This window comes from Peromyscus eremicus, chromosome 9, assembly GCF_949786415.1.
Source record: "Peromyscus eremicus chromosome 9, PerEre_H2_v1, whole genome shotgun sequence".
NCBI classification, from domain to species: domain Eukaryota; kingdom Metazoa; phylum Chordata; class Mammalia; order Rodentia; family Cricetidae; genus Peromyscus; species Peromyscus eremicus.
Genome location: NC_081425.1, coordinates 89915266 through 89930543, shown reverse-complemented (window position 1 = coordinate 89930543; position 15278 = coordinate 89915266). Strand labels below are relative to the sequence as shown.

The window sequence follows — 15278 nt, the reverse complement described above, 5'->3', positions numbered from 1 at the left end:
TTTGCTTTTAGGTGACCCCAGGTAGTCTCTCCTGCACAAACATCAGCATGAAAGCCAAACGAACGGTGAGGACTATTCTGAAGAACTACTCTAAACAAAAGCGGTATCTTCCATCTCCTGCTGCCCTACTTCCTGCTTTATGCTTGGGGCCTACTCAACTACAAACCACATTCCCTGAACATAAGTGGGCAGGGAAGACCTTTACCCTGAAAAACCACGACGGTACTTTCACTAATTGCTCTACAGTACCTGTAAGCCTCCTCTGCAGTATACTGAGAGGGATGCAAGAGTTTCAAAAGCTCTGCAGATCCTTCTAGAGTCTCTACAATGCTGTGGCTGTAACAGGACTAACCTGAGTGAGCCATATCTGCTTTTACAACTGTGTGCTGCAGAATAAAACATGCCCTCAATGACACTGAAAACAACTTACTGTTTTGATACACTACTGTTTTTTCATGGTACAGCTGTGGGTGTCCTACCTTCTGAACCCTTTTTTCACAACACCCACACAAAAAATTCCCTTTCTTGTAATTCCATCTCACCTTCCCTATGCACACAACATAAGAGTATACTATTAGAGTGAGGACGTAGCTGAGTAGGTACGGTGCCTGCAGTTCAAGCATAAAGACTTGAGTCTGGATCCAGGTGTGGTGCACATCTGTGACCCTAGCACTGGAGAGTCTGGATCCAGGTGTGGTGGTGCACATCTGTAACCCTAGCACTGGAGAGTCTGGATCCAGGTGTGGTGGTGTACACTGGAGAGTCTGGATCCAGGTGTGGTGGTGTATATCTGTGACCCTAGTACTGGAGGAGTGCAGGTGGATCCCAGGAATCACTGGCCAGATACTCTAGCTGAATCGGTGAATTCCAGATTCAGTAAGAAACCCAATCTCAAAAAAAAAAAAAAAAAAAAAAAAAGGTGGAGAGCTACAGAAGAAGATAACAACTAATATCAACTTTTGGTAGCCACATGTGCAAATGCACAAATATGTATACACATACACCATACACAGAATTTAAAAAAAATTAAAAGTACACTCCTTTAATGCCAGCACTCATGAGGCAGAGGCAGGTGGATCTCTCTGAGTTCAAGGTCAGTTTGGTCCACATAGTGAGTTCCAGACAGCCAGGGCTATGTACAGAGACCCTGTCTCAAAAATAAAACAAAACAAAATAGTAATAATAAAAAATTAAGAATATACTAGTCAGCCTGGTGGTGAACACCTTTAATCCCAATACTCAAGAGGCAGAGGCAGGTGGATCTCTGTAATTTTGAGGCCAGTGTGGTCTACATAGTAAGTTCTAGGCCGGCCAGGACCCTGCCTCAAACAAAACAAAACAAACAAACACCAGCATACTATACTCATTTGTTATCAAGTGCATTCCTTTGGGATAGAAATTATTATTTCACTATATCCTTCATGAATATTTTCTACAATTGTTGCCTTATAGTAAGCACTCGTCAGGAAATGTTTGTTCAAGGAAGAATGAAAACTAGAATCCACCTAGAACCTTTGCTATTGGTTAAATCCTGCTTAGGTAGCTGCTATCCTTTGAAGTCAGGTGATGAGACTCAAAGCAGTTACTTGCCAGTCAAAAAATCAATACATCATTCAGAGCACTGAACTCAGCACTGACCTCAAGGTTTTCCTTCACTGCTCCCCTCTCCCTGGGGCTAGAACTCAGGACACAAAAGCAAACATTCCAGCACTGCACTACACCCTCAGCACCACCACCTTCCTTAAAACTATCTTCAGTTTGTCTGCAGTTGGCTCCTAAGCAGCTGATGACGATGAACATGGTCACAGGCACTCCTAGAGCAGCAAGCAGATGCGACAACATATTCCCAGCCATGCCTATAACCTCAGTTCTTGGAAGGCCAAGGCAGGATGATGGTGAGTCCAAAATCAGCCCAGGATACATGGTAAGCATGAGGCAAACCTGGGCTATGTAGGAAATCCTGTCTCAAAAAAACAACACAAAATAAAAGAAAGAAGAAAAAAACAATAATAATAAATTGTTAACGGAGTTTTTTGTTTTTGTTTTGTTTTGTTTTGTTTTGTTTTTTCAAGAGAGTTTCTCTGTGTAGCCTTAGCTGTCCTGGAATTCACTCTGTAGACCAGGCTGGCCTCAAACTCACAGAGATCCGCCTGCCTCTGCCTCCCAAGTGCTGGGATTAAAGTTGTGCACCACCACCGCCCGGCAATAATTGTTAACGGGAATATAAATTGTTTCTATGACACCTAAGGAGTAAGTAATTTATCAACAGTCCAAAAGTCTTCCAGATACCCACACTTTTTAATTTAGTTAATTCTCATTTTGGAGCTCTAACATAAATCCTAACAATGGGAAAACCTTTGCATAAGAATGTTTATCACAGCTACTATAAACAAACATTTGACAACAAGTGTCAATGTATATGATTCAATGTTAAAAATGCATTAAGGAAATAATTTTTTTTTCTCCCGAGATAGGGTTTCTTTGTGTAACAGTCCTGGCTGTCCTGGAACTTACTTTGTAGACCAGGCTGGCCTTGAACTCACAGAGATCCACTTGCCTCTGCCTCCCAAGCTGGGACTAAAGGCATGCACCACCACCACCCGGCTTAGGAAATAATTTTAAGAAAAATAGTTATTATAAATAGCTTATCAAACATAAAAGTGCCTACATAATGTTATCACAGTGTGTAAAATAGACATTTTAAAAAAAAAGTACTGAAGGCCAAAACTGGTTTCCTTGGATGGAGAGATTTCTTTTCTCTAAAACTTTTCTAGATTTTCTAAAATATTGTGTAATAGAAAAAACTCATTAACTTCTAAGTGAAGTAATGAAACTACTCTTTGTAAAAGTGAGGTCTCTGGGCCACTGAAGATAAGTTCTGCGATTTGAAAATGGATGAAAAAACCACTTACTCAAATTACAAACACCAGAGCATATAAAAACAAACAGTGAAGACAGTGTCTAAAGAGAACCAACATTCCCACAGCCTGTGAGTTAGGAGTTCTTGTGCTACCTTTTCCGATGATGAGCAGGGGTTGTTTGGCATTTCTAATAACAGATGCTGCCATACACACAGCAGGGGTTTCAGCCATGCTAACCGGAGGTAGCATGCAGCACTCCTTGTACCTGGAAAGAAAAACGATGCTATAATAATTAAAGAGGCTAAGGGCTGGGAGATTGCTCAGCAAGTAAAGGCACTTGTCACCAAGCCTGATAACCTGAGGACCTAAGTTCAATCCTTGGACTGGTGGAGAGAGACAGCTGACTCAGCAAATTGTCCTCTGACCACTAAAGCATGTATATGCACACACACAAATAAATGCTTTAAGCCAAGAGTGGTGGTGCACACCTCTAATTCCAGCACTGGGGTGGCAGAGGCAGGTGGGTCTCTGAGTTTGAGGCCAGCCTGGTCTACACAGGTAGTTCCGAGATGGTCTGGGAAACATAGACCCTACCTAAAAAAATATTCCATAAACTCCATATGGAGAGTCAATGAAATATCATTTTACCACATTTGCATCTCATGCATGCACACACTGGATCCCCCTCACCCCCTTGAACCCCCTTGAATCTTATTAAATTCACTACAGGACTCAGACCTTTACTCTTCAAAGCTTGCCAACACAGCTCTGAAAGATAAGGACCTTCTTTTAAACAGAGGCAGGTGGATCTCTGTGAGTTTGAGGGCAACCTGGTCTACAGAGCAAGTTCCAGGACAGGCTCCAAAGCTACACAAAGAAACCCTGTCTCAAAAAAACAAAACAAAACAAAAACCCTCTAAATGCAAAATTCAACATGTTGATTAAATATACATGATAAAAAGGGAAGGTACTAAATGTTAAAAATATCTATCCTTAGATAAAAGGATTTCTTCTGGGCTGGAGAAAAGGCTCAGTGGTCAAGAGTACTGGCTGCTCTTTCAGGACCGGTTGTGTGTTTCAGCTTCAGGGGATCTGATACCTTCTTCTGACCTCACAGACACCGGAACACATGTGTCAGACACTCACACAGAGACACAGACACAGACACAGACACAGACACACAGACACACACACACACACACACACACACAAACACACATGGACGCATAAATAAAATAAAATAAATCTTAAAAAAAAAGAATTATTTCTACATTCCTGGATTTTTCAAAAAAGGCTGTAATAGAAAAAGCATCTTTTATTCCTAAGACTAAAGCAATACCACTTTGGGAATTGATGGACCACAGCAGTATCTTTATCAAGGTGAATGACAATCAAGTGTGACTTTTTTGTACTTCTTTTCACTCAATGTTTATTTAAGAAATAAAAGTGCAGGACAAATCACAGAAACACACTTCAGAACATTTTAAAGTTATAGGGATGCTAGACAATCACTTTTTATGCTGAGTCTTAATAAGTTTTCACTAATTATCTACCTCATTTCTTGGCTTACAGTAAGATGCTTGTCAATAACCCACACGTTAATGCAGATATATATCTGAGATTACTGGGCAAATAACTTTGAATGAGGAATCAGAAAGTTCCAAGTATTAGGTTTAGTAATTAAATCCACAGACAGTTACTAAGTAATACCATTTAAATGAAGAGAACTAAGCGTTTTGGCTAGGATTCAGTTTAATTACAAAGTCATCAAAAAATATTGAGACACTTGGAAACTGACAAACAGCTAGATAAATTCTTTTTAAAGAGTAAATATGATAACACAAAATTAAGGACGAATTCCGAATAATTCTTACTTTATAGAATTCACCTTCTCCTGGAGGGTCACGAGATCTGCAGGAATGTCAACGTAGCAAGCACCTGGCCGACCATAGATACTGCTCCTCACAGCCTGTTTTTACAACAAACAAAATGTCTCAATTACCATATTCTTTGGGGAGTTCATCTAAAAGTGTGAAATAACCACTAATTTTTCTTGAGGTCTTCTTAGTTGGATAAAAAAGTTATAATTAAAATTGAAATGTCCTCCATTAACTACATTTTGAAAGATATTTTCATCTAAAGGGGATAAGAATTCCTGTAGGGCTCTGAAATCCATACTCTATTACACTTGAAGAGTATCCATCAGGCTCTGCTTGCTGGTTAGGCTGGAACACGAACTTCCACCCACTTCTGAACCTTAGTCATCTGGCAGAGTTCTCAGAAACTGTGACAATGTAATACATGTCAGATTAATTCTGTAATGCATGCTTTGAAATCGCTCAAATATAATTTCACACAAGACTCTTGCTAGGGAATATTAATTTACAACATATTTAATTAACTAAAAGATGATCTTAAATGCATTATTCCCAATATTCTTGCAAATGCTTAAGAGATCAGTACCCAGGGGCTTATTATACATTTATCTTTACTTTGGTTTAACTAAAAAGATTCATTTTAGGAACATACAGGAGCTTTTTTCCAAAAATAGCTTACTTTACCTCTATTTCAATAATTAGATGTAATGGCAGTGAATATTAGAATGTAAATAGCTTTTTAACAATGTCATTTTTAACAGTTCAACAGTCTGGGTATATTATCGTTCCATTAAGAACAAAAATAGCAGTGTTGAAGGTGTGGCTCTATAGAGGAGCATGTGTTCGGAATATATGAGACACTGGGTCCAATCCCCGAAGAGCTTTTCAGTAAATACTGTACCTTTTCAATAACAAAAGGAATATGTTCTATGCTGGTTGGCCGGGCAGAGAACTTGCTATATAATCTGCAAGCTTCAACCTATACAGAAAATGAACATCATTTAAATTTAGCACACAATCATATTGCTCTCATAAAGGAAGACAAAACGCTCAAGTCATTACTTCTTATGACATTTAGAGGCAAGATAGAAAAAAACGTAGTTTTTATTTTTATTTTTTTTTATATTATCTCAAAAAATATTCAAATCACAATCAAAGTCCTTCCTCAGGATGATTCTGGAAACAAAACAACACATTATTTTCCTTTCTTGGGTTGGCAAAAATGAAGATAATAAATACCATGCACCACAACACAGGCAAACAGGCATTCTTATAAACTGCTGGGAGAACATAAATGGAAGGGAAGCCAGCCAGGCCTGTTAAAGCAAGTGTCCCTCTGGGAATATGTGAAGTCACCTGTTCTTCTTCCTTAGTTTACCTGCCTTCCATTTCTGCTGCTTCTCCTTTCATGTGTTTGTTGCTGGGCTGTGGGAACATGGGAGTTGGGAGTGCTACCTCTACACCGTCTAATGTACTCTGAGAAACATGGAGAAACTCTCTCTTGATACTTTTCAGTATGAAAGCTATGGAAAAGATGACAGCCTTAGTCACACAGGCTTGACAGGGCCAAGATGATCCTTTGGTTTTCAGATTCTTACGTTTATGTCCTTCAGTTTTAAGAACTTCCAATAAAAAAAGATATTTGAATTTTAAATCAAACTGTTTTAGTTTTTAATTTAACCTAATGAACATTACTTTAAATATTTATTTAATATTACTAAATAAATATTTATTTAAATTTTTAAACATAAACTTTAAAGTATATTAGGAAAATATAATTTAATAGTAGACATTAATGCTCTGCTCCCTGCTTCATATCAATACTATTTTTGTAGTAACTTCAAATTTTCTTTAAAAAAAATGACACTTCTCTGGAGAAACCAAGAACCTAGGGGCCAGCAAAAACATCCGGACTTGGCCCTGGCATCAGATGAGCTTCTAAAGCAAACATAGCAGTTGGGTTTACTTTCCTTGCACTCACCTGTGAAATATACCCTCCAGGAAACCAAAAAATTACACTTATTTACTTCCTGTCTGTATGTGGTGGTTTGAATGAAAATGGTCCTCATAGGCTCATAGGGAGTGGCACTATTTATTAGGAGGTGTGGTCTTGTTGGAGGAAGTGTGTCACTGGGAGTAGGCTTTGAGGTTTCAAATGCTCAAGCCAGGCCAGTGTCACTCTCTCTTCCTACTGTCTGCAGATCCACATGTAGAACTTTCAGCTCCTTCTCCAGCACCATGTCTACATGTGTGCTGACATGCTTCCCACCATGACGACAATGGACCAAACCTCTGAACCTGTAAGCCAGCCCCAATTAAATGATTTCCTTTATAAGAGTTGCCATGGTCATGGTGTCTCTTCATAGCAATAGAAACCCTAACGTAGACACTGTACATTGGAGTGTGGAGGTGATATGACAACTTGTGGGAGTTGAGTCTCCTACCATGGGCTCTCTGAGGACTGAACGCAGGCTGCCAGCCTTGAAGGCAAGTTCCCTCACCCACCCTGCTATCTTACCTGCCCTAAATTTCTTTTTTCTTTTGTCTTGTCTGAGATGGGGTCTTGCTGTAACATTTTGCTAACAAATTTATTTTTTTTCAACTTTTGAAATACTTTCTTCTCTCCTAAAATAAAAATAAATGTATACCAAGTTTCGTAATTTTGAGAAACTTTTTTTCTTTTAACTATTTCTATAGATCTGAGGACTGTACCCCAAAGTCGTTTTTATTCTTACATCTGTTTGTTTGTTTTGCTTTTTTCTTTTCTTTCTGTTTTTTTTTTGTTGTTGTTGTTGTTGTTGCTTTGCTTTTTTACGACAGAGTTTCTCTGTGTAGCCCTGGCTGTCCTGGAACTTGCTCTGTAGACCAGACTGGCCTTGAACAAGAGATCTGTCTGCCTCTGCCTCCCAAGTGCTGGCATTAAAGGCGTGCACTGCCACCACCCAGCTTTTTTTTATTATTTTTCTTACATCTTTGTTACTATGTGAAGGACTTAATGTCAGTTTAAAAATCAGGTCAGTTTTGGAAGGACTGGAGAGATGGCTCAGTGTTCAAAAGCACTTACTGCTCTTCCAGAGGGCCGGAGTTTGGTTCCCAGCCCCCATCTCAGGTAGCTCACAACCATCTCTAACTCCAGCTCCAGAGGTGTGATATGTAGCAGGAATCTTAGAGGGTCTTATTAATAAAGTCAAACCTGAACCAGGTATTGGGGTGAGTGCTGAAAGATCAGAGAAGCAGAACAAGCCACAGCTTCCTCACCTTGCCAGTTCCTCAGCTGATCCTGTTTCCTCAGACTGGAAGCTTCTGTGTCTTCATCCCAATGGCTCTCAGCTGAACAGCTTCTCAAAAGCCTGAAAGCTTAACCAGCCAAAAGCTTCTAGTTTCTGGTCCTCACACCTTATATGCCTTTCTGCTTTCTACCATCACTCCCTGGGATTAAAGGCTCGCTTTCTGGGATTAAAAGCGTGAGTCACCATGCATGGCTGTATCCTTGAACACATGGATTCTGCCTCTGGAATGCTAGGATTAAAGGCGTGTGCTACCACTGCCTATTCTCTGTTTAATATTGTGGCTGTTGTGTCTCTGACCCCAGATAAGTTTATCAGGGTGCACAATATTTTGGGGAACACAATACCACCACAGTGATACCTCTGGTCTCTGTGGGCACCTGAACATGCAGACACACACACATACACACACACACACACACACACAAATAAATAAATAAATAAATAAATAAATAAATAAATAAATAAATAAATAAATAATAGATCTATAGGGGCTAGATAAATGGCTCAGTGGTTAAGAGCAATGGCTGCTCTTCTAGAGGACCCAGATTAGATTCCCATCACCCACATGGTAGACCCCAGTCATCTGAAACTCCAGTTCCAGAGGATCCAATGCCCTCTTCTGGCCTTCACAAGCACTATACACACAGTGCATAGACAAAGTACCCAGATAAATAAATAAAATGAAAAAAGTTTTTAAGTCATGTCAATTTTGGTATATTTCTTTAGACCAGCAGTTCTCAAACTGTGAGTCACAACGCCTTTGGAGGTCAAATGACCCTTTCACAGGGGTCATCTAAGACCATCAGAAAACACAGATATTCACACTTTGATCCATAACAGTAGCAAAATTAAAGTTATGAAGTAGCAATGAAAATACTTTATTTTTAATTCTATGTATGTTTGTGTATCTGAGTGCAGTACCCACAGGAGCCAGAGGGGGCATCAAATTCACCTGGAGCTGGAGTTGCCCATGGTTGTGAGCCGCTCAAAGTGGGTACTAGAACTGTACTCTTATCTCTGCAAGAGCAGTGTGTGCTCTTAACTGCTGGCCCATGTCTCCAGCCCCTCAGTTCAGAAAACTCCCTCAAGCACTTGTCATTTTCCCTTTTTGTAGTTTTTATTTTACAGATGAAAATGTTGTTACATTTATTTAATGTACGTTGTATGTGTACAGGCATAAATGCCATGGCACATGTGGCTGTCAGAGAACAGCTTGTGGGAGTCAGTCTCTCTCCTCTGATCATGTGTGCTCTGGGGACAGTGCACTAGTCCTGGGCTTGGTCATGAACGCCTTTACCCACTGAGCCACCTTGCCTGCCATACAGATTTTTAGCATTTTTTTTACAGATTTTATAAATTATGTTTGTGATAGTCAGTTTTTTGTCAACTTGTCAAGAACTAGAGTAATTTAGAAGAATCTTAACTGAGAAAATACCTCCATCAGCTGGCCTGTGGGCAAGTCTATAGGGCACTTTCTTGATTGATTACCAATGGATGTGGGTGGGCCCAGCCTACAGGAGGTCCCGAGGTATACAGTAAACAGGCTGTGTGAGCCATGAAGAGCAAGTCTTATTCACTTGCAGTGCCCTCCATGGCCTCTGCATCAGTCCCCACCTGACTTCCCTGGACGATGAAATGAACTCTTTCATCCCTAGCTGATTCTGGTCACAGTGTTTCTTCATAGCCACAGAAACCCCAGCTAAAAGTGTTTTTATTTTAGTGGTATTTAAACATTGCTCAGATGGTAGGGCTGGATACCTGAGGAAACTCCTGGAAGGCTCCCATTGTTTCTTGATTTCTTTCAGAAGAACCACCAATCACAATCAAGGGCCTGAAATAGTCATTTTTAAAAAGACAGTTACAAATGAGAATATATAAACCATTTAGCAGTGCACAACAAATAATTGTCACTAAGCCAGAATAGACAAAGAAAACTACATCTTCCTTGAAAAACTGGAGGTTAAAAGGATTTAAGATGAAATCTGATGTGAGAGATACACCCTCAGAATCACAAAGACGGAAAACGTATAGTAAATGCTTTTCTTACGTCAGTTTCACCCTTCTAGACGCTAATGTTACATAGGCTTCCGGGTGTAGTGACAGAATCAATTCTATGTATGCCTTTACTATTCCTGAGATGGAGAGAAGACTTTATATTTTCCTAAGTAAACCTATTTGGAAATGGCAAAATGAGCGATAGTTCTCAATTTTTATTTCTCAAGGTTAAAAAAAAAGTACATCAAACTTAAAGTTTTTTTTTTTTTAAGATTTTATTTATTTACTATGTATACAGTGTTCTCCCTGCATGTACACCTACATGCCAGAAGAGGGCACCCGATCTAGAAGAGCAGCCAGTGCTCTTAACCTCTGAGCCATCTCTCCAGCCCCCAAACTTTCAGTTTTTAAAAATATCAATCCCTAAGGTAGATAAGGAACAGGAAGACAGGAAAAAAGAGCTGAGAGGGGAGGAGGGAGGGGAAACTGTGATTGGGATGCAATATATGAGAGAATAATAATAATAATAATAATAATAATAATAATAATAATAATAATAAAAGAATTCCAGACTTGCCAGGCATGGTAATGCCTTTAATTCCAGCACTTGGGAGACAACAGCAGGTAGATCTCTAGGCTAACCTTGTCTATAGAGCAAGTTCCAGGGCAGAGAGGGTACACAGAAAAAAACTGTCTCAATAAACCAAATAATAATAATACTATTATTACTATATTATTATTATTATTATTATTATTATTATTATTATTATTCCAGACTAGCCTGGCCTACATAACATAGTGAGGGCCTAGACTCACTAATTAACAAATTTTAAAAGTAGTTCTTTATTTAGAACTACATACATGCTCACATACACAAACATCAATACATACATACACAGGATGAAACTCTAAAATGGTAATTTTTTTTCTTAGTAATGGACTTAATATTTTCTTCCTCACATTGCATATATTTAAAGGCTACAACATGTTTTATATCCATAGTGAACTGATGCTATAGTCAAGCAAACTAACCTTCATCACGTCACAGTTACTTTTTTACGTCATAAAAGTACCCCAATCTACTCTTCTAGCAAACCTCCGACATCCAGTACAACATTATTAACCCTTGTCCTCATGAGCACACTGACCTCAGGCTTTGTACCCTTTGACCCCATCTTCCTGATCTCCAGCCCACTTCCCAGTTTAGGACCTTCTACTCTGTTTCTAAGGGTTGCAGGGTGGATTTTTGCTTTCCTCAAATCTTTCCACCCTAAATCAGTTCTACTCTGCAAATTCTGCAAAGACACATTTAAAAATGTTTCCATCAAGAAAGATTTAATTACCAACAGTTCATGTTTGCATTTGCCATGCCACCCAAGGCGTGGATGAGACCCGGGCCAGAGACGACAAGGCATACTCCTGGCCTAGAAGTAAAACAGAGTTTATCAACAGCAGATCAAACCGAACAGCTGAAAAAGAGGTGTAGATGCCCTCCATCTCAGCCTGGAACATGCCAACTACCAATTTGTAGCATGTTAGGGTTTCCATGGAAACCTTGGTGGTCAGAGGAAAGACGTGGTAAACTATAATTGGTAAACAATTATTAGAATATCTTAATTAAGAAAGAGTAACATCAAGTTTCTTTTAAGATATAATGTACACTATTACTTTCACAATGTATTTTACTAACTTCTTTATATTTTGCTCCAATCGTATTTGGGTTAGAACAGGTTGACTAATTACAGAAGCAAATTTTTGACAGCCACATATATTTTATATGATTTTTTTCATTTCATAACAAATAAATATAATAAATCTGTGAGGAAGTGATTCTAAATGCATGGTTTTCCTCCAAATCTTTCTGAATGCTTTCTTTTGACACACTTCCTGAGCCTAAACCACTTAATAGTGAAGTATCACTATATAATTCAGTTTACCACTTTACATTTCTTTTTGTTTGTCTGTTTTTCGAGACAGGGTTTCTCTGTGTAGCTTTGGAGCCTGTCCTGGAACTCACTCTGAAGATCCGCCTGCCTCTGCCTCCCTGAGTGCTGGGATTAAAGGTGTGCGCCACCACCGCCCAGCCCCACTTTATATTTCTAATTTAAGAGTCTTTCAGACTTAACATCCCTAGAATGTTCTACAGTAGTAGTCATGTCCCTGTGCAGTTTAACCTGATATTGACTCCACAGTCATTGAACACGTACAAATGAGGAGTTCTACTTAGCATATTACTCATTTTTAATTAAATGTAAATAGCTGTACATCGATAACGCTATAATACCAGACAGGACAATTCTAAAGTGTTCAAAATAAAAACTTCTAACGAAACTTTTAGTTTGTTAAAATAATCATCATTCCAGAATCAACTGAGGCACCAACGTCTGCAATTTCAGTGTTTTCCGGGGTCAACAAAAAGATTTTGTTTACATGTACACAAAGCGACAGCATGGTCCAGAGGCTGTTTCAGAGGGCCTGGTTTTCCTCAGGATCAAATTCAGCAGGTTCCCATTAAAAGGAAGGATTGTGAGATCTTGCTTCTTTAAATTTCTTATAATTTAATTACTAACTTCACTTTTACAAATAAAAAAAAATCTTACCAATGCTTATATACAAGTGCCAAAAAAGTATGGTACAAATTTTATCAGAGGTCCAAATTCCACCTAAAAAAATATGTGCACAGCCAGGCGGTGGTGGCGCACGCCTTTAATCCCAGCACTTGGGAGGCAGAGCCAGGTGGATCTCTGTGAGTTCGAGGCCAGCCTGGACTACCAAATGAGTTCCAGGAAAGGCGCAAAGCTACACAGAGAAATCCTGTCTCGAAAAACCAATATATATATATATAGAAAAAAAGTAGACTATATGAAAAAACCTTAACAGTTGTGGAATTACAGTACTTTTAGTTTTTCTTTCTTATATATTTTCTACGTTTTCTAAAATGGTTATTTTTAAAAAGCATTAATTTTTAGTTAGAAATGAGGGGTGAGTAATTAGCTTACACAAGAAGGCGGGGATATGCTCTGGCAACCTCATTTTGGAACCAAGCCTTTTATATGAAGTGGCCTAAGGAAGTTAGTGCTCTTACATCTTACTAATATTATCTTCTACAATCTTCTCAAGCCAACTAAGCTTTCAGTGGACATATGTATTTCTATCCCAAACTTCCAATGTATTCAAATGAAGCAGACTTTAGTTTACCTGCCCGTTAGGTATCCAACCGCAGAGGCAGCATAACAAGCCTACAAAGAAAGGACAGCAGGACTGAATGAAATACAGGACTCTTTGGGATAAATACGAGAAAATCTATAATTAAAAGATGAGAATTTTTTAAAAAGATGAGAATTTGAGCTGGTCATGGTGGCACACACCCTTAATCCCAGCACTCAGGAGGCAGAGGCAGGTGGATCTCTGTGAGTTGGAGGCCAGCCTGGTCTACAGTACGAGATCCAGGACAGACAGAGCTACACAGAGAAACAGTCTCGAAATCAAAACGAAACAAAACTAGATGAGAATTTACATAGTAAAGGAAAAGAAGAATTGGAACATTTTTTTTTTTGTTTGTTTGTTTTTCGAGACAGGGTTTCTCTGTGTAGCTTTGCGCCTTTCCTGGAACTCACTTGGTAGCCCAGGCTGGCCTCGAACTCACAGAGATCCACCTGGCTCTGCCTCCCGAGTGCTGGGATTAAAGGCGTGCGCCACCACCGCCCGGCTGGAACATTTTTTATGAGATGTAATAATCGTAAATTCCATGGAATGGCTTAAGTAGGTATCTAAATTTTAGTTTTTCAAAGTAAGTTTCATTTTTATTACCATCTTACAACTGCTAAGTATCTTTTGAATCAATAGGAATGTCCTTTCTTCACAGCGATCATTTGTCTGTCACTCCACTTACGAAGGGTTAGTTGACTTGTTCAGAGCCTGGTCTCATTACCTCAGGCTTGAATTTGATATGTAGCCCATGGTGATTAGCCTTCCAAGTCCTGGGATTTTTAGGTTTTTAGTTTTTCTGTATTGATTCCTACTTCTCTAATTTCTGCTTATGCAGTAATTATTTAACTTCTTCCCTTGTGCTTGATTTTCCTTTCCTAAAATGTTGTATTTTAAAAATGGCGCGCAGGAGTCACGGCTGGTGGGAGCCGAGGAGAGAGATACACCATGCAGACTGTACTCACGTGGACAGTTTTTATTGGGAGGAAGGGAGAGAAGAGAGCTGAGGTGAGAAGAGGAAGAAGAAAAGAGAAAGAGACGGGAATTGGGGGAGAGAAGAGATGCAGACCCAACCCCGTGGGAAGAGGGAGGAAGGCGGGGTTGCCTTTAATAAGGGGATTTAGCACGTGTATATAGACTACGCATCCATGCAGCGAATGTGCAGAGACTACCCCTAGGAGCTGGGCTGTCTAGGTATTTGCCTGAATGTTAGCAAGCGCATCCTACCAGGTCCCCAAGGGGCAGGCCAGGTAATGTCTAAATGCTAACACCTGGTGTCTTAAAAAATAAGCTGACAGCATTGGCTTTAAATCTTTACTAACAGATTCACTTCAACTATTTTGTCTAAAAATATTTTAGCTATATATTATGAATTATATTTGATATTTATCTTTTCATTATCACCGATTAAAAATATTTTCTATTTTCCACTGTGATTTCTTCAATCTATTTGCAAAATAGGGTCTGTAGTGAGGTCTACATTTCCATTGCTCATACTGGTAATCTGTGCTTTCTCCTTTATCCCTGATCAGTTTGGCTTGAAGTTTTCAGATAGGTATATGGGCCAGTGAGTTGTTGCTTCTTCTTTTTTCTTTTTAATTTATTTAACTTTATTTTATGTGCATTGGTGTGAGGGTGTCAGATCTCCTGGAACTGGAATTACAGACAGTTGTGAGCTGCCGTGTGGGTGCTGGGAATTGAACCCAGGTCCTCTGGAAGAGCAGCCAGTCTCTTAACCGCTGAGCCATCTCTCCGGCCTGTGTTGCTTCATTTTAAATGTGATTTTTGAGTTATCCATCTGCTACTGAGTTTGCTTCCACATGGTTAGGTTATACATTATTTACCGTGTTTTCAATTCTTAGCAAGCAATCTGTTGACATTTTCTTGATGGCCAACATGGGTTTTTGTCTGTTTTGTTTTGGGACAAGATCTCACTCTGTAGCCCAGGATGGCCTTGAATGCAAGGAATCCTTGCAAGCCTGTGAGCTCTGGGATACAAATGGGAGTCACCATGCCTGGCCACTTTTCACTGAACTGTACTTTATCCA

General features: G+C 39.3%; 1 protein-coding gene across 1 annotated transcript in view; it reads right to left on the bottom strand.

The window, feature by feature from the left end:
* Positions 1-15278, bottom strand: part of Hacl1 (2-hydroxyacyl-CoA lyase 1) — a 34176-nt gene that overhangs the window by 15662 nt on the left and 3236 nt on the right. Inside the window, exons 3-8 of the mRNA XM_059274073.1 lie at positions 13222-13262; positions 11367-11447; positions 9787-9859; positions 5640-5717; positions 4736-4830; positions 3014-3126 (exon numbers count right to left, since the gene is read on the bottom strand). Coding sequence (XP_059130056.1) covers positions 3014-3126; positions 4736-4830; positions 5640-5717; positions 9787-9859; positions 11367-11447; positions 13222-13262 — 481 coding nt within the window. The remainder of the gene's footprint in view (positions 1-3013; positions 3127-4735; positions 4831-5639; positions 5718-9786; positions 9860-11366; positions 11448-13221; positions 13263-15278) is intronic.